Source organism: Penicillium riverlandense (assembly GCF_028828495.1).
Source record: "Penicillium riverlandense strain IBT 135883 chromosome Unknown utg000006l_segment0_segment0, whole genome shotgun sequence".
Lineage (NCBI taxonomy): Eukaryota > Fungi > Ascomycota > Eurotiomycetes > Eurotiales > Aspergillaceae > Penicillium > Penicillium riverlandense.
Genome location: NW_026643197.1, coordinates 2186528 through 2208876, shown reverse-complemented (window position 1 = coordinate 2208876; position 22349 = coordinate 2186528). Strand labels below are relative to the sequence as shown.

At 53.8% G+C, this 22349-nt stretch overlaps 7 protein-coding genes across 7 annotated transcripts; 3 read left to right on the top strand and 4 right to left on the bottom strand.

The window, feature by feature from the left end:
* Positions 1 to 949: 949 nt before the first annotated feature.
* Positions 950 to 1231, bottom strand: N7474_007107 (uncharacterized protein; the record flags this gene model as incomplete). Its single annotated transcript, XM_057198517.1, has 1 exon — positions 950 to 1231. One exon carries the CDS (start codon positions 1229 to 1231, stop codon positions 950 to 952), a length of 282 nt encoding a protein of 93 aa, XP_057051957.1.
* A 1706-nt stretch (positions 1232 to 2937) lies between these two features.
* On the bottom strand, positions 2938 to 4216 carry N7474_007106 (uncharacterized protein; the record flags this gene model as incomplete). Its single annotated transcript, XM_057198516.1, has 2 exons — positions 2938 to 3783; positions 3845 to 4216. 2 exons carry the CDS (start codon positions 4214 to 4216, stop codon positions 2938 to 2940), a joined length of 1218 nt encoding a protein of 405 aa, XP_057051956.1.
* A 3575-nt stretch (positions 4217 to 7791) lies between these two features.
* On the top strand, positions 7792 to 11113 carry N7474_007105 (glutamate dehydrogenase (NAD(+)); the record flags this gene model as incomplete). Its single annotated transcript, XM_057198515.1, has 2 exons — positions 7792 to 11027; positions 11080 to 11113. 2 exons carry the CDS (start codon positions 7792 to 7794, stop codon positions 11111 to 11113), a joined length of 3270 nt encoding a protein of 1089 aa, XP_057051955.1.
* A 926-nt stretch (positions 11114 to 12039) lies between these two features.
* On the top strand, positions 12040 to 14196 carry N7474_007104 (threonine/serine exporter family protein; the record flags this gene model as incomplete). Its single annotated transcript, XM_057198514.1, has 1 exon — positions 12040 to 14196. The coding sequence occupies one exon, from the start codon at positions 12040 to 12042 to the stop codon at positions 14194 to 14196; it is 2157 nt and encodes a 718-aa protein (XP_057051954.1).
* A 374-nt stretch (positions 14197 to 14570) lies between these two features.
* On the bottom strand, positions 14571 to 17000 carry N7474_007103 (uncharacterized protein; the record flags this gene model as incomplete). Its single annotated transcript, XM_057198513.1, has 2 exons — positions 14571 to 14739; positions 14794 to 17000. The coding sequence occupies 2 exons, from the start codon at positions 16998 to 17000 to the stop codon at positions 14571 to 14573; spliced, it is 2376 nt and encodes a 791-aa protein (XP_057051953.1).
* Positions 17001 to 17207: 207 nt separating this feature from the next.
* On the top strand, positions 17208 to 20047 carry N7474_007102 (Ribosomal protein S18; the record flags this gene model as incomplete). Its single annotated transcript, XM_057198512.1, has 5 exons — positions 17208 to 17328; positions 17389 to 17624; positions 17692 to 17875; positions 18153 to 18241; positions 18317 to 20047. The coding sequence occupies 5 exons, from the start codon at positions 17208 to 17210 to the stop codon at positions 20045 to 20047; spliced, it is 2361 nt and encodes a 786-aa protein (XP_057051952.1).
* Positions 20048 to 20651: 604 nt separating this feature from the next.
* N7474_007101 (TADA1 family protein) lies at positions 20652 to 22204 on the bottom strand (the record flags this gene model as incomplete). Its single annotated transcript, XM_057198511.1, has 4 exons — positions 20652 to 21310; positions 21407 to 21515; positions 21592 to 21866; positions 21985 to 22204. The coding sequence occupies 4 exons, from the start codon at positions 22202 to 22204 to the stop codon at positions 20652 to 20654; spliced, it is 1263 nt and encodes a 420-aa protein (XP_057051951.1).
* Between the last annotated feature and the right edge of the window lie 145 nt (positions 22205 to 22349).

The following is a 22349-nucleotide window of genomic DNA, read 5'->3' as shown; positions in this document are numbered from 1 at the left end:
TCATTCAGCATGCATCGTCATACCATTTGCACCATGCAATGCCTATACGCGCACTTCCCGGCCGCCAAGGGCCACTTCTCCGCCAGGATTGTTGGAGTTGGGAAGACCCCGCCCCACACAAAATTGCCCTGTAAACTAATCCATGTGATGGATTTAGTATGAAATTAAGTTATCTCATTACAGTCGCACAACGTCATGGGCAGAATGTCTCCAAAATTCCCATCATCTGTCCTGTCCACATTACGGGGAGCGATTCCGGGGCGATTTCGGGGCAATACTTGATCCTTTCCTCTCCACTGTTTCCAACAGGGAACTAACTCTTATCACATCACACGCGACTCGCATGGTTCGTGTAACCTTCTCCGCCTGGTTGTTCATGACGTCGTGATCGGCGGGTGTTCTTCATATGGACCGGGGCTATCGCGATTGTTTCTACAATCTGTCTAACGGGATTTCCTCATTTGTATATGGCTATCCTTCTTTGGAAACTCTGTACTCGGCACGTAGTGCTCAGTTCCTGCATCGGTCTGGGTACATATCGAATCAATTGGGGTTACCCGACCTACACATACTACTTGCTGTACTAATAATGGTGATGTAATATCTTGATTCCCGCCGGAAGAACGGGAGAAAGAAGGAAATCATCAAATAATGAAGACTTTTGTATTATTCAAACTCCGAAATAGAACATCAAGGGAATGAAAGCCTTGCAGAAAAGACACACACAAGGCTGAAACAACGCACATATCGCCATGCTCGCTAATGAAGTAACGCCACAAAGAAAGAAGAGAACACATCGTCCATAATCTATCCCACGTGTAAAACAGGGACGTTGGGGTTTAGTGTATGCTTGATGGCTCGTCGAAGAAGGAAAAACAGCCGAATTAGAGACCCAACCAGTCAGGAAAAAGTGTTGTTACAAGCAATAGCATAGAAGTATCGGATAGAGTCAAGAATGCACGTCGGACTTGCTCTGCTCGTCATGTATGTCCAGATGGCGATGCTTATCGTTGCTCGCCATGTCGATGTACGAGGGCGGTGGCGAGGCAGGAAGCTTGATCTTTTCGACGACGTTGTAGTAAGGCGAGACGTAGTAGATCTCGGTCGACTCGCCCAGCGCTTTTCTGCTGGACTGGAGCGGGAACTGTGAGAAGTCCTCGTCCATAGTTGGGACAGGGTTTATAGGTGTGCCGGGGCGGCTGGCGACTGGTGTAGGGAGTTGACGGGCCATTTTGGATGATTTTGGAGTAGAGAGAAGAGGGAGAATTGTCTGTTGATTTATGGTAAGTTGGTGTTCTCAAGGGTGTGGAGTCGGGTGTATGCTTTTCTCACGGACCTCGGCTCGAATTTGTTGAGCGATTGCAGGCGTTTCTGGAAGACCGGATGGATTTACAGATCGCTGGCTATGTGCATTGAATTGTTAGTGCTTGTTCGGTGCATGCTTGCGAGGCATATGGCCTTAAACTCCTTTTCCGAAGTTGCCCGAGTGCGAGCTTCGGCGGTATACGGGGCTTGGGGCCAGGTATGATGTAACGAGCTGAAGATGCTCGGAGAGGAGCTTCGATGAGGAAATACTCACATGAAAAGCGGCTCTGAAGGATGAGATGCAGAGAGAATGTGTTTGGATGTATGGAAAAGAGAAGGAGAGGAAGAGGGAGAAGAGAGGTAGATGATAGATGAGCAGGTTGGTTGTCCAGCAACGAACAATATCCTCAATAATAATAGTAGATGCAAGAGCTAGTTGCAGGGGGCAACAGAGTACAAGTAGGAGATCGATAGATGCAAAAGAAAAATAGTCGGCAAGGTGCACGGGGCGGAATATAAGGGCATTGTTCAAAGGTACTACTAACAGACAGACTCCCACATCCCCGGCTCCGCGATCTCCTAGGAGATCTGCATTTCTGCCCTCGGGTAGGTAGGAGAGAGTCATGTCCACATCGGGCGGAACCCCATCAACACGACTAGAGAGCGAGGGATCAGTTCTTCTCCGCTCCAAGCGTCAAGGGGGCCGGGGAAAGGATGCCGGGGCTAGCGTGGAATCATCCTGTGCTTCTAGGGGCATCCACAGGCCCAGTCTGGCGGGTCTACTCCATCCACTTTTTTGAATTTCTTTCGTCGGCCGTTGCCGTTGCTACCCCCTATCATCCCCGGATTCATTATTCAAGGGGGCTTCCCCTAGTCTGGCCCAACTATTGAAATAGAGAACACATTCCTGCGGAGACCGGGGAGTTTGGGGCTCCGCATATCTCACATTCTTCGGGGAACTCCTTCAGATCCCGGCAGTGCAAAGGTCCAGGCCTGCGTGATCGGCCATCCCTGTCTGGGGAGGAGGACAGGGGAGTGGCGGTCAAGAAACTTTTCATCAACAGGACACGGTTATTTATTGTTGGCTATTTATCTGGAACTGGGCTTGGCAAACAGGCACGTAGCGTAGATAAGCATCCAAGACGGTATATGTTGTACTCCGGACTCCGGGGAGAACGCATGTAACCCAATACCGGGGAAGGTCAATGGACCCCCTATTAAGACATCCAGGAATTCGGAATAGGGCGGGGAGTGATACATATAATATATATATACCTCAGGCAGCACAGGAAATCTCCTGTGAATTTGACGATGAATATAGGCTAAATCAGCAATACATATTGATTCCATTGACCTAAATAATACACGAGCATAAGCTATTGTTAGCGAAATATATAAACAAATCTATTGTATCGGCTACCATACTGCGAGCAGTATATTTCGGCTTCGGGGACTGTGATCAACCCCCCCCAATTGCTGCGGATGGAGCATATTCAAGAAAATAGGCGGTTTAAAGAGCTCCAGTCACATACACAGCATTCCGGTTTCACTATTTGATATACATAGACGAGCGATTCGCCATTCAATTAACAAGGTATAAATCATATATTTACAGGGCACCCTCATGCAGACTTATCCGAACAGATACTCCTTCCAGCTCATTTTCCAGGGCTTCCAAGTCCCGCCGAATCGATGATTGATACACGCCTGTGTACTCTCAAAGCTCTCAGCTCCACTATGCCGCTGGCCATTGCCCCAGGCATTAATCGGTAGCACACACAAACCACCAAACTCCGCCCCCGGTAGGGCTTCCGAAGCACCGGCGCACAGGGGCTGTTGGATCCCGTGGAAAGGCGCCCACGTTACGCGCTGCAACTTGGTCCGTGATCTGGGGAGGACCAGATCTCCGAGGCCTGCATCTTCCTTGACCGATTCAAAGATCAACGGATGGCTGGGTGGCAAGGTCCGGGACATCACATCGAGAATGGCGTCGGTGAAGACGCCCGGCCCCGTGACCTCCAGAGTGGTCATCTCGTTATACCGCCCTCCAAACCAGCTGTCGTCGATATGTTGCTTCGTATGCGACAGAACCCGGATCACCACTTCTCGCAGCAGCGGGCTAAATCGCCGCGGCGCGTACATGGTATACTGGAGGAAACCATATCGGCGGGCCCAGCGCCAGTACTTCATTTCTTGGTCCGAAGCAAATGGTTCGTCGATCTCGACACCAACCACAAGGGAGACATCGGGGTTCTCAATGTCGAAAATCGAGTCCCGCAGCGACGGACATTGTTTAATGGGATGTTTTGGGAAGACATCGATGTCTGAGTAGTAGCCGCCGTAATACCAGAGGATCAGGTACCGCAGGAGATCGCCGCGTTGGACGTAATGAGGATAGGAGTGGTATAATCTGGCTAGCCCGGGGATGGACGCGAGGGTGACGGTGATGAAATCTTCAGCCCATTCGTGGGAGACGAGCTATGATGTTCGGAGCACAGTTAGCGCAGAGTTCTCTGGCGGGTCCATGCGATTTCTTTACCTTGTAGGCCCAGTCATCATTCCGCTGCTCCAACATGAACGAATCATCCCCGCGATGCTCTGGATGAGCCAGGAGAATTTGCCAGATGGTATTCGGGGCTCCCCCCGCGCTGTCCCGGGCCAGTTCTTGGGTCTCGATGTCGCGGAAGGCGTTGGTCAGCGAGAGTTCGTAGTCGGTGTCTGGGTTTGCGCGGAAGGAGGAGTGATGCCAGTATCGAGGACGGTCTGCTGGGTAATCACGATCCGCGTGCAGCATGTTATTCAACTCAGGCAGACAGTGAATCAGCATGAACACGATCTGGATTGCCAGCAGAATGACAAATTGAAATCGGCGTGGAAACCATAATAACGGCGTAGATGATCCCCTCAGCATGATGTGGACGGTGAGGCCATGCTGGGAAAAATCTGGGATAAAAACCAACCAGCCGTTTATGTACAGGCAGCCGGGCAGGCCTAACTGGCCCCAAAAGAAAGGCTGTGTTGGCGGGTTTGGACCCTTGGCAGTCTGGGTGTGACCACTTAGATGGGTTCTCACTACATACGCGTACCCATGTAGGTATCCTAGTCTCGTCCGTAAGTTACCGGACTGATTAGGTATGGCCTCGGCTAGACTCAAATGATACCATTGATCCTCGACTCGCGGGGCCCATAGATGCGGGAGCAAGCTTACTATAATTGAGTCCGGAGCGATCCCGAGATATATTGGACCAAAAGCTGCAAATGGGCAGATTCGAAGATTCCTGTTCTCTCTCGTCTCCCTGCCAAGATCTGAATTGTGCGGTTGAGTGCCGAGTTTGGGGGCCAATTCAGAACTAGCGCTTACGAGTCTTCGGCTAGTGGTAAAGGGGGTGAAAAACCAAAACCCAGCTTCAAGCCACGAACTGGGAGAGCTGGTGATTATTATTGCTGGTTTGGGTACCGTGATTCCGGACTGGGGTTCTGATCGACAGTCCATTTGTTACCCAAAAGAGCTGCCCAGTACCAGCTCAGTAGCTGCCCGGACAAACTGAGAAAACCCCCACCAGGGACCGTAGTGAATTAGTAACGTGTGCGGTGCTCGGTAAGCTTGGCGCAGGGCGCTAGGAACATGAGAACACCCTGAAACGTACTGGGTGTATGGGAAATGACCGATGCCCCTATATAATGCATGATTGTAATCTTCATGTGGTCCAATACTTAATCCCGTCTTCTCCTGCAGAAATAAGTCTCGAGGATTCAGGTTGGAGGCTCGTGGTGTCTTGTTTTTGCTCTTGGCGCATCCAGGCTGGCCAGCCCTACCCCGCTATTCTCAATCGGAGACTTTCAGGTCTGCAACTTGACCAGGCAGACCGAATGAGCTCGGCAAGATGGTGACCCTGTCGACGGATTGTCATCGTCGTATCTTCAACTCGCAGCTGGAGTCGCGCCGATGGCGGAAGCAGGCTTGCTATCACCGGCTGCTCAACAAGATCCTCAGCGCCTTAACGGAGACTCCAACCTGGCGCTCGCCATTATCACTATCAAGAAGCAAAGCAAATTTGGAACGAGCGACTTGGTTAAATTGAGAGCTAACAACAAAGCAATTCCTGGCAGAAAACGATGTTGAATCGTCTAGCGACTTGTTGAACCATCTCCGGCCTTGAGGCTCCCCATCAACCCCTCATAAAATGCGGATATTACCCCGAACACAGTAGTTGTCAAGTATAATCATAAAGACGCAAAATTTCCCCTTTGCCATCGAAATCAAAACCGCTCCCTAGAACTTCTACTGACTGGCTGTATGGCCAAAGGCCAGTCAGTAGCGGTTTTAGAGAGCTGTTTTGTGTTCAATCACAAAAGGGCTATAGAGCTTCTTTATCAGCACACGTAATAGCAACTGTGGGCAGCCGAATATTCGAACATCCCGTTAGGGAGGGAGGAACCATCCTGTCGTCAAATTAGCATTTGATTCCATGTCAAGGTCGCACGGCAGAATGGAGACCTACGTGAGCGTACAGACTAAGAAAACTCAAGGATACCAAGCTTCACCATGACCCTTTGAACAACGGAGATATTCCAATCGCTGTCAATGAAAACAGCCCCGATTATGGCTTCCACGGCGGTGGCCATGACCTTACCAGAGACCTGACCCCGTTGAGATGGGTTCACATGGATATATTTGTCTAGGCCTCTAGAGCGCCCAATCAGGGCAAGATTCGTATCGCTCGCATTCTTGTCATGGGAAACGGAGGTGGTTCCTATCATTGGTTGAAGGTGAATAGGATGATCCAGAAATCAGCATCTGTGGAGATTACCTCGAGAGTCATTACTAGTGTAACCTCGTAGATTGTAGGTAAGCTCTATGACAGGATCTCCAACGTGCGCTAGATCCCTGTTGTCACCTTGAGCAAAGGTGGCACCTGCAGATTCCATTGCTTTATCCAAAAGTATTTTGTTCTTGAAGATATATCCAAGGATGCTCTCAAGAGCTTGGATTTGGTGTGGCGTGAGATAAAGGACCATTGTACCCAAGGGGTTGAGAACGAAGAGTCAAAAAGAAATATTGGAAGTCAGCTATGGGGGTGATGTATGGAATCATGGATGGTGTTGCAGCTACAGTATTTATATTGCAGCCTTCTCTCATCACTCGTCAAGGCAAACATCGACCCTGGGCCGTCGAACACGTCGGGGACACGTCAGCAGGCAGCATTGCGGTCGCAGGGATCGAATGAAATGGCCATGCCATCAAAGTCGGCGATGCCTCACCACGCCACGAAAAAAGTAAGGCTGAAAATTGCCAACCAGACCAACCCGACGTGGCTATAGAGGGCTAACGGCGGTCAAGGTGAGGCGCCAATTGCTCCTGCTCATCAAACCATCGACAGAAAATACTACCCTGTGTCCGACGGGGACAGTTGAACAATCACCACCAAAAACAGAACCCAACCGGAACTCAAGGTCAACACCCATCGACATCACCAAAGAGATCGACCCCATTCTGCCACGATAGACCGCCTTATCTATCTTTCTCCGGACACCGACCATTCTACTTCCTCTTATTCTTGCCACCGTCGAAGTTTCTGCTGCTCGATTGTCAAACTTTTCCTCCCGGGCCCACTATCGTGAGGCGCAGGCAGTGGCTGTCTGGATAGGGCGACGTCATGCGGACCATCCCTTCTCCAACCCTCCGCCGTGTCGGAAGTGTCTTCCAATCCCCGTGGCGCCGAGATCCACCATCACGTAACCCCCCGCTGGGCGAAACATCACGGAAACTGGCGGTCCAATAACTTCCCCGCGTGAGTCGATCCAGGAACCAAAACCGGACTACTACTCCAACCGGAGGGGCAGGGCCAGAACCGGGCCGGGCTGATCACGCCCAATGTCAACTTCTTAAGAACGTAGTCGGGAAACCCGTGACCCATCGCATTCTTCTCATCAGCTGACTCTGCGAGCAACCGAGTCTAGCCTGGGGACTCCGCGTAGACGGTGACCGAACTATAGCCAACCACCTATAATTAGCACTCCGACTATTGTATGATCCGAACTAGAATGGCACACTCTCGTAGCAAATGAGGCAATTATTCTTCTTTCGGCCCGCATGACGCGGGATTTTTCCTTCGAGGGGCGCAGAGCCAATCCCAGGCCAGAGCAGCGCCGGCTGTTAGGTAAGGCTGTGGGGCTGGGCCAGACTCTCGTTGTCTCCCGCCTACCGTCGGCCAAAGACCAAGAATAGCATATAAAATCTTCGACTCCCCCGGATTTTGGAGGGAGATCATTCTGATTATTCCCTCAAAAAAGTCCATGGCGACGATCGTGTCTCAGTGAGTCCCTCCATTCCATCCCCTTGCATGGTCTTATCACCCGGCAATTGCCATCCGGACCTGGGATCCGATAAGAGCTCGCCCGCTAATCCTTGGGTCTAGTTGTCTTTGTACTTTCTGTTAGAATTCTCCTTCATTTTCTCCTCTCCTCCCCCGTCTTCTTCTCATCATGGCGTCTCCCGCCCCGTCCTCGAATGCCTCCGAGAACGGCACCACGCTGCCCTCGAGGCCGCAGCCGAAGCTGTTCGCCAGCGGGGACGGCAGCTCTGGCCCGGGCACCCCGATTGGCTTCCAGCGCTATCCGCACAACAAGCATCTCGACCATGTCGTCGGCGCGGCTCTGCGCAATCCCTCCCCCCAGCCCACTCATCTGGGCATCCCCGGCAGCCCGTCGCCCCGCGTGCTGTCGGAGGAGGATCCCGGCTACATCGCGGCCAAATTTGAAGGCAAGCAGAAGCAGATGGAACAGGTCATGGACCAATTGGAGGAAAAGGGCTTCTTCCCCAGTGACTTTGTCATCTCCGAGACCACCTGGTTCTACAACATGCTGGGCATCGACGACACCTACTTCCAGACCGAGTCGGTAGAAAACATTGTCACCCAGATCCTGTCTCTCTATGCCGCCAAGGTCGCCGCCTATGCGCGGGATGACAAGCAGCTCGAGATCCGCCTGGACAAGGAGGCCGAGGACCATGCCGTCTACATCGACACCAGCAAGCCTGGTATCTCCTCCGTGGATGGGCCCCGATACGAGGAGCGTATTGATGCCAAGTACATCAACACCTCCAAGGGGGCCAACAGCTACCGTGTGGAGACCTTCCGCTCACCCACCACGCTGCCGGGTGACAACGAGCAGCAGCTGCGCTGCTACTTCGTGTACAAGTGCCAATACGCCAACCCCAACCCTTCCCCCAACGAGACCAACATCGACATCATTGGTGAGAAGCGATTTCTCCAAAAGGCCACGGAAAACACCAAGGCCATCTACCAGGAGATCATCGCCAATGCCGTCAGCCGGTCCGGTCCCGTCATCGAGATGTTCGAGATCGAGGGCAGCCGGGAGAAGCGCCTGGTGATGGCCTACCGGCAAGGTTCGGCCATGGGTCTATTTAGTGCCCTGTCCGATCTATACCACTACTACCGCCTGACCAGCTCGCGCAAGTACCTGGAGAACTTCTCCAACGGCATCACCGTCATCTCGCTCTACCTCCGGCCATCGGACAAGCCCGAGATTGCGGCCAAGTACCCTCCCATCGAGGCGGCGATCCACCAAATCATGAAGGAAGCCTCGCTCCTGTACTGCATTCCGCAGAACCGTTTCCAACATCACTTTGCCACTGGCCGTCTCAGTCTGCAGGAGACCATCTACGCCCACAGTGCCTGGGTGTTTGTGCAGCAGTTCCTGAACCGCCTGGGTTCGGAGTATACCTCGCTGGCTGCACTGCTGGACACCAACAACAGCGTACACGCAGAACTGCTGTCGAAGATCAAGAAGCGTCTGCGCACCGAGACCTTCACTGCGGACTACATTTTTGAGATCATCAACAAATACCCCGAGCTGATCCACCAGCTCTACCTGGACTTTGCCAGCACCCACTACGTGCAGACCCAGGGTCCCGCCGGGGACGACTTCCTACCCACCCTCAGTTACCTGCGTATCCAGGTGGACGAGGTCATGGATGGCGCGAAGCTCAAGCAGCTGATCCGCAGCACGGCGCACAACGAGCACGACGAGATGGTCATGACCTCGTTCCGCGTGTTCAACTCGTCGATTCTCAAGACCAACTTCTTCACCCCGACCAAGGTGGCCCTCAGCTTCCGCTTGAAGCCGGATTTCTTGCCTGAACACGAATACCCGCAGCCGCTTTACGGCATGTTCCTCGTCATCAGCTCTGAATTCCGTGGCTTTCACCTTCGCTTCCGGGACATTGCTCGTGGAGGCATTCGGATTGTCAAGAGCCGAAACAAGGAGGCCTACAGCATCAATGCCCGGTCACTGTTTGATGAAAATTACAACTTGGCCAACACGCAGCAACGCAAGAACAAAGATATTCCCGAAGGCGGCGCCAAGGGTGTTATCCTCTTGGATGTGGATCACCAGGACAAGGCGCGGGTCGCCTTCGAGAAGTACATCGACAGTATCCTCGATCTGCTGCTGCCCCCCGTCAGCCCCGGCATCAAGGACCCAATTGTCGATCTGCACGGCAAGGACGAGATCCTGTTCATGGGTCCCGACGAGAACACTGCCGAGCTGGTCGACTGGGCCACGGAGCATGCCCGAAACCGCGGTGCCCCCTGGTGGAAGTCCTTCTTCACCGGCAAGAGCCCTAAACTAGGCGGTATCCCGCACGACGCTTACGGCATGACCACGCTCTCGGTGCGTGAGTACGTGCTCGGCATCTACCGCAAGCTGAACATCGACCCCTCTACGATGCGCAAGCTGCAGACCGGTGGTCCGGACGGTGACCTGGGATCTAATGAAATCCTGCTTGCCAACGAGAAGTATTCCGCCATCGTTGATGGCTCTGGTGTGATCGTCGATCCGCAAGGTCTGGACCTTGCGGAACTCGTCCGCCTGGCCAAGAAGCGCGTGATGATCTCCGAGTATGATACGTCGAAGCTGTCGCCCGAAGGTTACCGCGTGCTGGTCGATGAAAAGAACGTCAAGCTGCCCAGCGGCGAGACGGTTCACAACGGCATGATCTTCCGCAACACCTTCCACCTGCGCCACCACGAGCGCTTCGACGTGTTCGTGCCATGCGGTGGTCGCCCCGAGTCCATTGATCTGTCCACTGTGGGCAAGCTGATCCAGGATGGCAAGTGCATCGTTCCTTACATCGTCGAGGGCGCCAACTTGTTCATCACGCAGGACGCCAAGCTGCGCCTAGAAAAGGCCGGCTGCATTCTGTTCAAGGATGCCTCCGCCAACAAGGGTGGCGTGACCTCATCCTCCCTGGAGGTGTTGGCCTCGCTGTCCTTCAACGATCCGGAGTTCGTCGAGCACATGTGCATCCGCGAGGACGGCACCGTGCCCGCCTTCTACGGTGAATACGTCAAGGAGGTCCAGGAGATCATCAAGCAGAACGCCAGACTGGAGTTTGAGGCCATCTGGCGCGAGCACGAGCAGACCGGCGTGCTGCGCAGCGTCCTGAGTGACCGTCTCAGTGTTGCCATCACCAAGCTCGACGAGGAGCTCCAGCAGACCGAGCTGTGGGATAACGTGGCCCTGCGCCGCTCTGTGCTTTCGGATGCCCTGCCCCATCTGCTCCTGGACAAGATCGGCCTTGACACGATCCTCGAGCGCGTCCCGGAGAACTACCTGCGCGCTATCTTCGGTAGCCACCTGGCTAGCCGCTTCGTGTACCAGTATGGCAACCAGCCCAGCCAGTTCTCCTTCTTTGATTTGTGAGTTCCCCTCCTTCTCTTTATGGATAACCTTCACTAATTATCTTTTTAGCATGACCAAGCGCCTGTCGAAGCTGCAGTCATGATCGACTGTCCGTCTTCACTTGTCCGTGTCTCTTTTCCTGCTCATTTTGAAAATTTTGGTTGGTTGGTCCACCACGACCACCGAAAATCCACCCGGCACGACTGATGGTATACCTTTAATCCGGGAAACAATTCCCCCTTGACGAATGTATGGTTTAGAAAAAGTTCTTGAATTGTGTTTTGTTTGGCATGTCTGCATTGGACCCGTCGGGGTTTGTTTATGAAAAAGAGTTCTCTTAGGCACCAAAAATAAATTTGGGGAATTGTTTGACGTAGGGTCATTTTGGCTGTAGCACCACGCGAGGGTGGTTGCATCCATCGGCATTGTGGTAGACTACGGACAGTCTTAGATCCTATCATCGATCCTAATCATCATCCTGTTTTGTAGCTCCTTGGCTTTCAGTCATATACACTTAGCGTCTGTAATTGACTTTCCCCGGCACTCGGCGGAAACTAACGTTCTTAGCGCCTGACAGAGAAGCTTGTTTGCCGTTCGTCACAGCTCTTCCCCGACTTTTGTCCTCAGCGGTTCGACTTGGCCTTTTTGCTCGAGAAGAGCCCCGATGAAAGGGAGGAAATACTATCCATGGATCTGGCCAGGCACGTCTGTTTCTCGCCCGTGTCCCTGAATCCCGGCGCCCGACCAAACTTGGATTGACTAGCGGCGAGCGTGGGTCTAGTCCATGCGGAGGCCGTTTCGGCTTGTCGCGTCTCAAGTGAAAGAAAGAAAAAATACTACTGGTCTGTTCCTCCCCCCGTCCCGTCCATCAATCCTACTTTCTTTTTCATTCTCCTGGACAATGAAGTGTCGCACTTTGTGGGGTACCATCGTCCGTCCCCAGCGCCCGACTGCATAAAAGCGTTCATTATTCCCTGATTTCATTCTGCGTCTTCTTGCATTATTATTTGCCTCGGCGCCTCGGTCACCATGCCTGATCAGTTCCCTGCTGAGAGCCCCGTCTCGAATGGCGCTGGTGACAGCCCCAGCCCCAACCCGGGTACCCTTTGTCGAGACGAACCCGGCGAGAAGCAAAATATTACCACCACCAGCAGATTCGTCCCGGAACGTTGGAGAACCGCGAGTCAAAGGATCCGCCATCGGACGGCTGCGTTGGCCGAGAAGCTGGGTCGACCACATGAGGGAGGGGAGGATGGCTTGGACGGCGGCATCTCGCCGGAATACTACGGCGCGACGGATGATTTGCGGGGGTTCGAGGCTCGCCAGGCCAAAGATGAAGAGAGTAGTTTGCCCGATATGGACCATGACTCTCAGGCCCGGAGGATGGTGCAGCAGCTGGGTCTGCATCCTCCGAAACCCCATGCTCGTCGCAAGGCTCAGGAGCCTCACTCTGGCACGGTGACCCCGGATAGTGGCACCACGACGCCCGGTGGCCCCAATGGAGGCATGCTGTCGCAGTTGCTGCGTATCTATGCGAACAATATGGATGCGAGCCGGCTCAGTGTGGCTTCCGCGGCCTCAGACACGGAGCCTGATGAGCCTGACTCGACTACCCCCAGTCGGCCGGGGTCTGGAAGTGGCACTGGCACCCCAACGGGCAAGAAAGACAAGGTGAAATGGTACGCAAACAAGGACGAAAAGAAATCGAATCACGGCTACGCGGCGTCCCTGATCCATGCCTCCATGGACATGGGCCGGGTTGGTGTGCCGGGTGCACACGGACCCACGGCCCCCATGAGTCCCAAGGAACGGAAGAAAAAGCGCAAGAGCGAGAAGGACGTGAAGTTGACCGTGCACATTGCCGGTCTCCTGGCGCGCCAGCAGTATATCATGCAGCTCTGTCGTGCGCTGATGATGTATGGGGCGCCCACCCATCGACTGGAGGAGTACATGACAATGACCGCCAACGTGCTGGAGGTCAACGCGCAGTTTTTGTATATCCCGGGCTGTATGTTCATGTCCTTCGATGACCCTCTCACTCGCACTGCTGAGGTGAAGATCATCCGCGTTGTCCAGGGGCTGGATCTGTCCTGTCTGGCGGAGACACACAATGTCTACAAAAATGTGGTGCACGACATTGTCGACGCAAAGGAAGGTACCCATCAGCTCGACCTGATCATGCAGCGCCAGCCGCGCTACAGCCCATGGCTCAAGGTTCTTTTTCACGGCCTGGCCAGCGTTGCCGTCGGCCCCTATGCCTTCTCCGCGCGCCCTATCGATCTCCCTATCATCTTCTTCCTGGGCAGTCTTGTCGGGGTCATGCAGCACATCCTCGCGCCGGCTTCGGCCACGTACGCCAACGTGCTGGAAGTCTCTGCCGCCATCCTAACCTCGTACATTGCCCGTGCCTTTGCAAGCATCAAACACGATGGCCAGTGGCTGTTTTGTTTCCCTGCCCTGGCCGAGTCGGCCATTGCCATGATTCTGCCCGGCTTCGCCGTGCTCAGCAGCAGTCTCGAGTTGCAGTCGCACCAGATGATTGCCGGCTCCATCCGCCTGGTCTATACCATCATCTATTCACTGTTCCTCGGCTACGGTGTCACAGTCGGCACGACGATCTATGGGCTGATGGACCCTAACGCCACTACCCAATCGACGTGCCCGGTCGACACCCCGGAAAAATGGGGTAACCAGTATATCCAGCATTTCCCCTTCGTCGCGATGTTCTGTCTCTTTGCCGCCTTGATCAACCAGGCCAAGTTTAAGCAGCTGCCCGTCACGATCCTAATGGGCGTCACCGGATACGTGACCAACTACTTCGTGACCCAGAGGATGGGGTCCAACCAGGTTGCCAACACCGTCGGCGCGTTTACAATTGGTATGCTGGCCAACTTGTACAGTCGCCTGTGGCACGGCCACGCCGCGGCCGCGATCATCCCGGGCATCTTTACGCTCGTGCCGTCTGGCCTCGCATCTTCGGGTTCTATTATCCAGGGCCTGGCTTACGCCGAGGAAGTCGCCAATCGCACGGCAAATTCCACTACCAGCACGATGTCGGGTAGCTCCCTGACTGCGCTGGGCTTTGGTATGATCCAAACGGCTATCGGCATTTCGGTGGGATTGTTCATTGCTGCGTTGATTGTATACCCGCATGGCAAGAAACGCAGTGGAATCTTCAGTTTGTAATTCTGACGACACATCTTGAGCGATGTTTTTGAAGATTGTCATTTAATCATGATTTCCCTTGTTGTTATTGCTGTTCCCTTGCTCGATATTTGAGAGATCTTTTAAGAGAGCGATGCATGATGTGTTGACAGACCATCACTGAGCAATTTATCTGTTCGCACAACACATATAGCTATTCAAGCTTATCTTCATACAAGACTTACACACCAACGAAAGCACTCACGACCATGCGTAGTTTACCGCAGAATGGATTCATTCTGCTGTGTGTTGACAAATATATGTATATCACAATGCTCCCTATACAGAGACAAAAGAAGCAACTATACACAAATAAATAGACCTGTAGAAATACAAATTATAATACAAGATGGACTCTACAACCTGACATCATTCGCAATGCCCTCAAACCGCATCTCCCCTTCCTGTTCAGTACACGGCAACTCCACCAGCCGCGCCCATTGCTCCGGATACTTCTTCCGCGCCCACTCCTCCACCTGGTCCTTCCAGTAATCGAACGGGATGGCATTGTAAAAAAGCCCAATCCTACGAATTGTAAGTAAAACAAAGCCACGAAGAGAGATATACCTGGGTACTTACGTATCGCGCATAGGCACCTGCCCAATCTCCTCCTCCATGCTATCAATGGCCTCGGTCGCCTGATCGAATTCGTACTGCGCCGCCAGAGCCTGGATATACGCATGATACAGCGGCCGGTCGACGGTGATCTCCAGCTTCTTGATCTTATCCATCATCTTCATGGCTTCGTGCGCACCGTTGCGGTGTTTCTCACAGACCTTGAAGAAGCAAACGAGGGTCTTATTGGACGGTCCTTCTTCCGACTGTAGCACCTCCCGGAACATCTCCATGCTTGTCTCCGTTTGGTCGCAGGCAGCATAGGCGAGCATGAGACCGTTCAAGATGCGAGTGGTCATAACGACCTCTAGATCCAGTCTCAGCATGTTGTGGACTAGCTCCAGGTTGCCCTCGTCGCCCGTCTGTGCAATGCCCTGCAAGCAACGTGCGTACGTATCTGGCTTGGGCCGCTGGGAAACATTTTCGGCTTGGCGCATGTGCCCAAATACCAAAACGGCGAGGTCGTTGCGCTTTCGTTTGAACAAACTGGTCATGATCTCGGTTCGCATGCTCACACCCGTCTCGGGGAATGCGACCTTCAGCAATTCATACACATCCCACACATCGGAGTCGCTTTGGCTTGGATCGAGAATAAAGTCGGTAAGCGCGTTCCGAACTTTGGTCTTCTCTTCCGAATCATAAGTGCCCAGTCGCGGACGCAGCAGCTCCGAGACAGCGTCCCAGTCGTGGCGGTAGAGAAGCATCCGCGTTAATGCCGCAAGGGTGTCGGCTTCCAGGCGCACGTTTTCTTGGAACAGCGGGTCTAGAAGAGACGAAATCTGTTGGAACAGGGCATCCTTTTTCTCGGACTGACACAGCATCTTGATGAGCCGGTTGGCAAGCGGGAGGTTCTCCTGCGCCAACGTGCTAGGGTCAATTCGCTCTTGTAAAAACTCAAGCGTCTGCTCGACGTCACCAGACTGAACTCGGGACTCGAATTGCAGCATATGGGTTCGTTCGGTTGGAGTAATACCCCACTTATCCACAAGCTGGGACAACTCGGCCGCCAATTGCGGATTCTCAACGGTATTGGCATATTCAAGAAGATGGTTCAGGGTAGCCGGAGCGATGGCCTTCTTGTAGCGAGGATCTTTTGCAATCAACGAGTCAAGCTTCTCCTTTAGAGCAACGGCACCACTACCGTGTGCTGCCTCCCAAAGCAAGGTGAGGTACACAGTGTCCGGCTTTTGTGGGAGAGACTCCAAGATGGGACTCGCCCATTTGAACTTGGACTTCAGGATCGCATATTTGATGACAGCTTTCATGGTAGAAAGGGAAGGCTCAAGGTTATAGAAGATGGGGCACTCGTAGACGGTCTGAACCGCGTCGAACTGGTCTTGTTCAATGAGCATCTGGATCAGTTCTTCATGAGACGCTTGGTCAAAAGTCATGCCATGCTCTTTCAAGTCATCAATGACTTTCTTCACCTGACGTAAATCATCTTTGATGGCGAACCCCTTCAACACTGCGAGCCACGGCGATGGTCTGACCTTGCGCAAACGGTCCCAAAACTTGACCACCACGGCGCGGGCCTCTTCAGGGTTACCATTTGCGCACAGGAGATTGATGTAGAGAGTCAGAGCCGGGCGACTGATCTCATTGGGACCAAAGCCATGATCGACACAGAGTTCGAGGTAGGCGTAGCGTGCCAAATTCTGGAGGATCGCGCGTGATTCAGGCAGACATTGTGCTTCTGAGAAAACAAAAAGCATCTTCTCGAGGTTCTCAGTGGAGAACACATTCTGCCAGTCTCGCTCCTCCAGCTCACTCTGTAGCCCCTTCAAGTGTTTCCATGTCACGATGAGAAATTTGGCCTGAGAGCCAGTAATCACTCCCGGAGTTTCGACTCGTGTCGCAAAGAATGTCTGGAACGCTTTGGCAAGAACTTCACTGGGAGGAGCTCTGGCCTTGTCTTTGAGCGACTTCAAGAGATCCGCCATTGGCTTCAGGCCTCGCTCTGAGGGCAGCGTCGTCGGTCGCGCCTCCGTAGTGGGTGCCGCGTTGAAGGCAAAGAGATTCCGTCGCGTCACATCCTGAAGGCTTGGTAGGCTCAGACGCACGCGTGCGGGAGGAATCGTATGCAGCAGGCGATGTCGGCGACAGGCGGAAAAGGAGAGTGGTTCATTGTTGATGAGAGCCCTGAAGACTCGACGGGAGAGGTGGGACTGCATGTTGGGCACCTTGAACAGCCCGATCAGGATACAGCTGAGCTGGTACCAGGCCAGGTCAGGACAGGACAGGGTAGGGTGGTTGTGAATTCAGCAAGTTGTCGTTGCGATGTTTGGCGGAAAAGGAAAAACTGGCAGAAAAAAAGCGAACGGAGCTAATCGACATCCTTCCTCCTGACAACCCCCGAACCATCCGTCCGATCGAACACCATGTCGCTCAATATCTTCACATCCTCATTCCTGCGCACAGCGCCGGGGCTCTCGAGCTGTCGCTGGAGTTCGACAAGTGCCTTGCACCAGCGACTGGGGCTAGGCCAGAGGCAATCGCCGAGTACGTGTCTACCTTCCTAACTGACTATTCGGCTGGACTCGGACTGACGCAGTGTCATAGAGCCGAAAGTGCAGCACTCTCGACGGCTGCCAAGTCGCCAGAAGATCATTGCGGAGCAAAAAGCCCAAGGCGAGAGCAGAGCCCTGGAGAGATTCCACACGCGCGACTGGAAGGCCGGAGACGTCTATGCCCCCCACGACCTCAGTCCACAGGAAATGAAGAAGTGGTCGAAACGGCACAGCCCGTCGAAGGATGCTTTTGATGCATTGAATCTGAATCCATTGGATCTTTACAAGGTATGCTATGCATCGTTGGGGGTGGATCGAAAGGAACCGCTGCTAACACAGTTGTTTGTGTAAACAGAACTTCTCCATCATGTCCGAATACATCTCACCATTGGGCCGCATCAAGCACCGCAGCGAGACGGGACTGCGGCCAGTCAACCAGCGCAAGATTGCCAAGGCGATCCGGAGAGCGAGAGGTCTGGGGCTTATGCCCAGCGTGCACAAGCACCCGGAGATCCTAGCGAGCGATTCGCGGAGTCGGGGTGGCGCTGATAGTTTTTGACCTGTTGATGTATTATTATTTATTTATCCCTGTCAGCATCTTTCTCCAACTGTACAATTTATTTTCCTATATGTCGTCACTTGTAGACTGTTGCCTCGCCCCGCCTTGGGGATCAACAACACCGCCTTGTTTCTCCCCTCGTCTTCGTCTTTTGCTTTCTTCCCTCCCCAGCTCTGTGCAACACCACCATGTCAGTCACCAACGGCATGTCTTGAATCACCCAGGCCCCCACTAGTACCTAGCTAACTCTCCCCTAGAATCCATCTGGGCCGCCAGCCCCTCCACAACCCGCGGACAGCCCACCCAGCTGTCGTCGGACGCCAAAGGCGAACGACTGGCCTACGCAGTACGTCTTATGGCCCTCCATCAAGCTTACCATTGCAATGTCTATGACAATCGGTGCTAACATCCCTTTGTGCAGGCCAACAAATCTATCTTCCTGCGCTCGATCGACGACCCCGCCGTTGCCAAGCAGTATACCGAACACAAGGTCCAGACCACCGTTGCCCGCTTCTCGCCCTCCGGGTTCTATGTCGCCAGCGGTGATGCCGCGGGTCTCGTGAGAGTGTGGGATTGCGTCGGTGACGGGATCCTCAAGGGCGAATACAGCATTATTAACGGCCGCATCAACGATCTGGCCTGGGATGGTGACTCCCAGCGCATCATCGCCGTGGGTGATGGCAAGCAGCGGTATGGGCACTGCATCACCTGGGACAGTGGCAACACAGTTGGAGAGATCTACGGCCACACCCAACAGATCAATTCCGTGGCGATCAGGCAGCAGCGCCCTCTGCGCGCAGCGACTGCGGGCGACGACAAGAAGCTGGTCTTCTACCACGGCGCACCGTTCAAGTTCAACATGGGAATTGGTGATAAGCATTCCAACTATATCTACGGTGTGGGTTTCAGCCCGGATGGTTCGACCTTGGCCAGCGTGGGCGCGGACCGGAAGATCTGGCTCTACGACGGGAAGACGGGGGAGACCAAAGGTCAAATTGGCGAGGGGGAACACACAGGCAGTATATTCGGTCTGTCCTGGTCCAAGGACTCGAAGAAATTTGTGACTGCCAGCGCCGATCGAACGGTCAAGATCTGGGATGTTGAGGCCGGCAAGGCCGCCCAGAGCTGGACCCTGGGCGAGGAGGGTGCCATGGCTGTCCGAGACCAGCAGGTGGGCGTGGTTTGGCCTCCGGGTAGGAGTGATAACCTGCTCATCAGTTTGTCCCTCAGCGGAGACCTGAACTACTTGGTCGAGGGAACTCCTAAACCTAGACAAGTCATCCAAGGTCACCAAAAGAACATCACCTCCTTGACCCAGTCCGTGACCGGCGACAAGGAGACCCTGTGGACAGGCAGCTTTGAGGGGCGGGTCTGTAGCTGGGATGTTGCTTCTGGAACTGCCGAGGAGATTGAGGGTGATAGTCACTCGGGGTACATCGCTGGGCTGGCACCAACTTCGGAAGGCGCAGGTCGGATTTACAGTGTCGGCTGGGACGATACGATCCGCTCCGTTGACGTCGCCGCGAAGACATACACCGGCAGCACGACGAAGCTCACGGGACAGCCCAAGGGCATCGCGGCCGGCGACTCGACAGTGCTGGTTGGTGCTGCCGAAGCAGTCGAGATCTTCAACGACGGCAAGAAGACGGGAGAGTACAAGACCAAGTTCGCCGTCACCACTGTGGCCGCGCATGGTGCCATCGCGGCCGTTGGCGGCGAGGATGGCTCCGTGGAGATTTGTGATGTGTCCAGCTCTAGCTTGTCATCGCGCGCCTTGATCAAGGCCTCGCGCAACCAAATCTCAACCATCTCCTTCTCCCCTGATGCCTCGCTGCTGGCTATCGGCGACCTGCGGGGACGTGTGCTGGTGCACAAGGTGGCCGACGGCAGTCTGGTCACGGATCGGTGGACGGCGCATAATGCTCGCATCACGTCGCTGGCTTGGAACAAGGCCGGCTCCCATGTAGTCAGTGGGTCGTTAGATACCAATATCTTTGTCTGGAGCCTGGCCAACCCCGGCGACTGGTTAGAGGTCAAGAACGCACACAAGGAGGGTGTCAATGGCGTTACATGGATCGAGGGCAGCACTAAGATCGCGTCGGCGGGCGCGGATGCTGCGGTGAAGGTGTGGAAGGTGGAGGGTTTGAAATGAGTGAGTTAGTTATATCGAGTATGAAGGAGTAGTACATCGCAATAGATATCTTAGCGTAGCGTCTCAATCCCGCCTCCCAGAGAGAGAGAGCATTAACCAAAGACCTGGCTATATAACAAGAAACCCTAATCGAAAACGCCTTTGGATATCAAGTTTCCGTGTTGGATGGGCGAAGTATCACTACAACTCCACCCTCAGCTAGGCCCTACAGGATGAAAGAACTCGATAAACTAAATCGAATGTATTTCAAGGGTATCGAACCAGTTCAGCCACCCTTACCGCTTATCCTTTTTTTTAAAACGTTTGCGAGGTCATCTTGTTCCCAAAAGAAAGTTATACTATACACCGCTCTGCGGGGCTATATTGGCCAGGGGAAAACAAAGAAAAAAGAACATAAAGATAGAGACAACAAGAGACATATCTTCACAGAGAAACTCCAGACCCAAATGCAAAAATGTGCTGTCAATGTTGTGACAGCCCCTTTGGTAGTTCCCAGACGCCATCCCTCTCCCATCCAGACCAAGAGTATAACATAAAAAGGGCGGCAGTTAAAGAGGTTGCCCGCTAAAAGAGAAGCATGTTTGCAACAGAGCAGATCTAGCCCTCATGCAGCCATGGATAAACATTCGTCGAGGAGAGAGCTCAACTGCTCCCGGTCAGCAGCAGCGCCTCCCTCCCAGTCAGACAAGTCGTCCTCCTCCTCGTCGATATCCATTGCGTCAACTGGGGGCTTGACCTCGTCATGAGGCTCAACACCGTTCTCCAGACGATCTGGAGTTTCGTACTCGTCGTCGAGATAACCGCCCATGATCTGGTCCATGATCAGAGGCATGTGGCCGAGGACACTGCTGCCGAGCTCGAGTGCCAATCGAAGGTCTCTAACTCCTAATGGTCTCCGAGTGCTGGCCTCTTTGGCTTCAATCGGAAGAAGACCGGTTGCGCCATCCTTGCTGATTTCACCGCGGGTGTAGGCAAGCTCTTCAAGTTCGAGTTGTTGCCGGTATTTCCGCATCATCATGCCGTTGATAGTACCCGACGGACCATTCGACCGAGTGCGCGAGAAGACAGCGGACAGGACTTCTTTGACGAAGGTTTCCGTCGCAATTGCCATGAATTCTGCGCACGGAAGTCCCGCACCACTGGGAAGGGATTCTTCGTAGCAAATGGGGACCATGCGCGCGTGAATCGATTCTGCATCGGGGAACTCGCCCGTTTCGGCGCCAAGGGGTTGTGCGTAACGTTTCCGAATCTCTAGTTCCCAGTCTGGATGTTTTCAATATTGTTAGGTTCTCCTTGGATCTTTCTAAGGGGGGAAAGGAATTCATGGCTGGGTTCGCCGAGAGGGCCGTGACGTCTTACTTGTCTTGTTCAAACCACCTGCACTTGCGGGAACTTGACTAGGCAATTTGATCTGCTTCGCCTGGTAATATTCCTCCAGTTCGTTAGGCGTCGCTTCGTTGGGGTCGCGCTGGAGGATAGGCAAGACATGATTAGCATTTTCGTCTCATATTCATCACACTATATCGGGTCTTATGGCCGCATACCTCTGCGACGCCTTTGATGCGCCGACGATCCCTCGGAGGCAGTTGCATAACCTCCGTCTTCAATCTCTGTTCTGCGGCATCTCCCGAGATGGGTTTGGAGACCACCGAGGGCTTATCGTTCGCGGATACCCAGCTCGCCACGCCATGGTCGGGGAGGTCTCGCGTGAGGTTCCCGATAAGCGCGCAGACGAAATTATTATGGAGGTGCTCGGTTTTCGTATCGGCGCAAATGATGTAGTCGACTCGCGCCGAGAACTCGTTTTGGTTCAAATGTCCTAAAGCGGGCAAGAAGTCAGGAGGTTAGCACGCGATACATCTCAACAGCCTTAGATTCAAGGCAATGGCCCTTGGATCAAGTCGCAACGAAATATATGCTATGCAGTATCCTCGTACCTAGTAAGAAGAGAGCGGTGGCCTCCTTGTACTCGGCCCACTTGCCCCCGACAGCGGCTTTGAGGTCCGTGTAGGCATGTTCCAGGTCCAGTCGCGGCACGGAGATCAGGGCTCTGGAGGATTTCTGTGTCGCTGCAGCACTGGTCGCGGTGCTTTTGGAAGCGGCCCCTGAGTTGGACGCAGCGTCTGTCCGACTCAGGGCCGCCGGGTCGATCTGCATGATGGCGGGAATCGCAGGAGCGCGACGGACGAAGCCGAAGGGCGCGGGAGGGAAGGGGAGGCACCTAGGCCTTCATGAAGGGAGGGAGAGTCCACTAGACCAGACGAGAAGATGGAAGAAGAGGACACATGGATGAATTTAGATG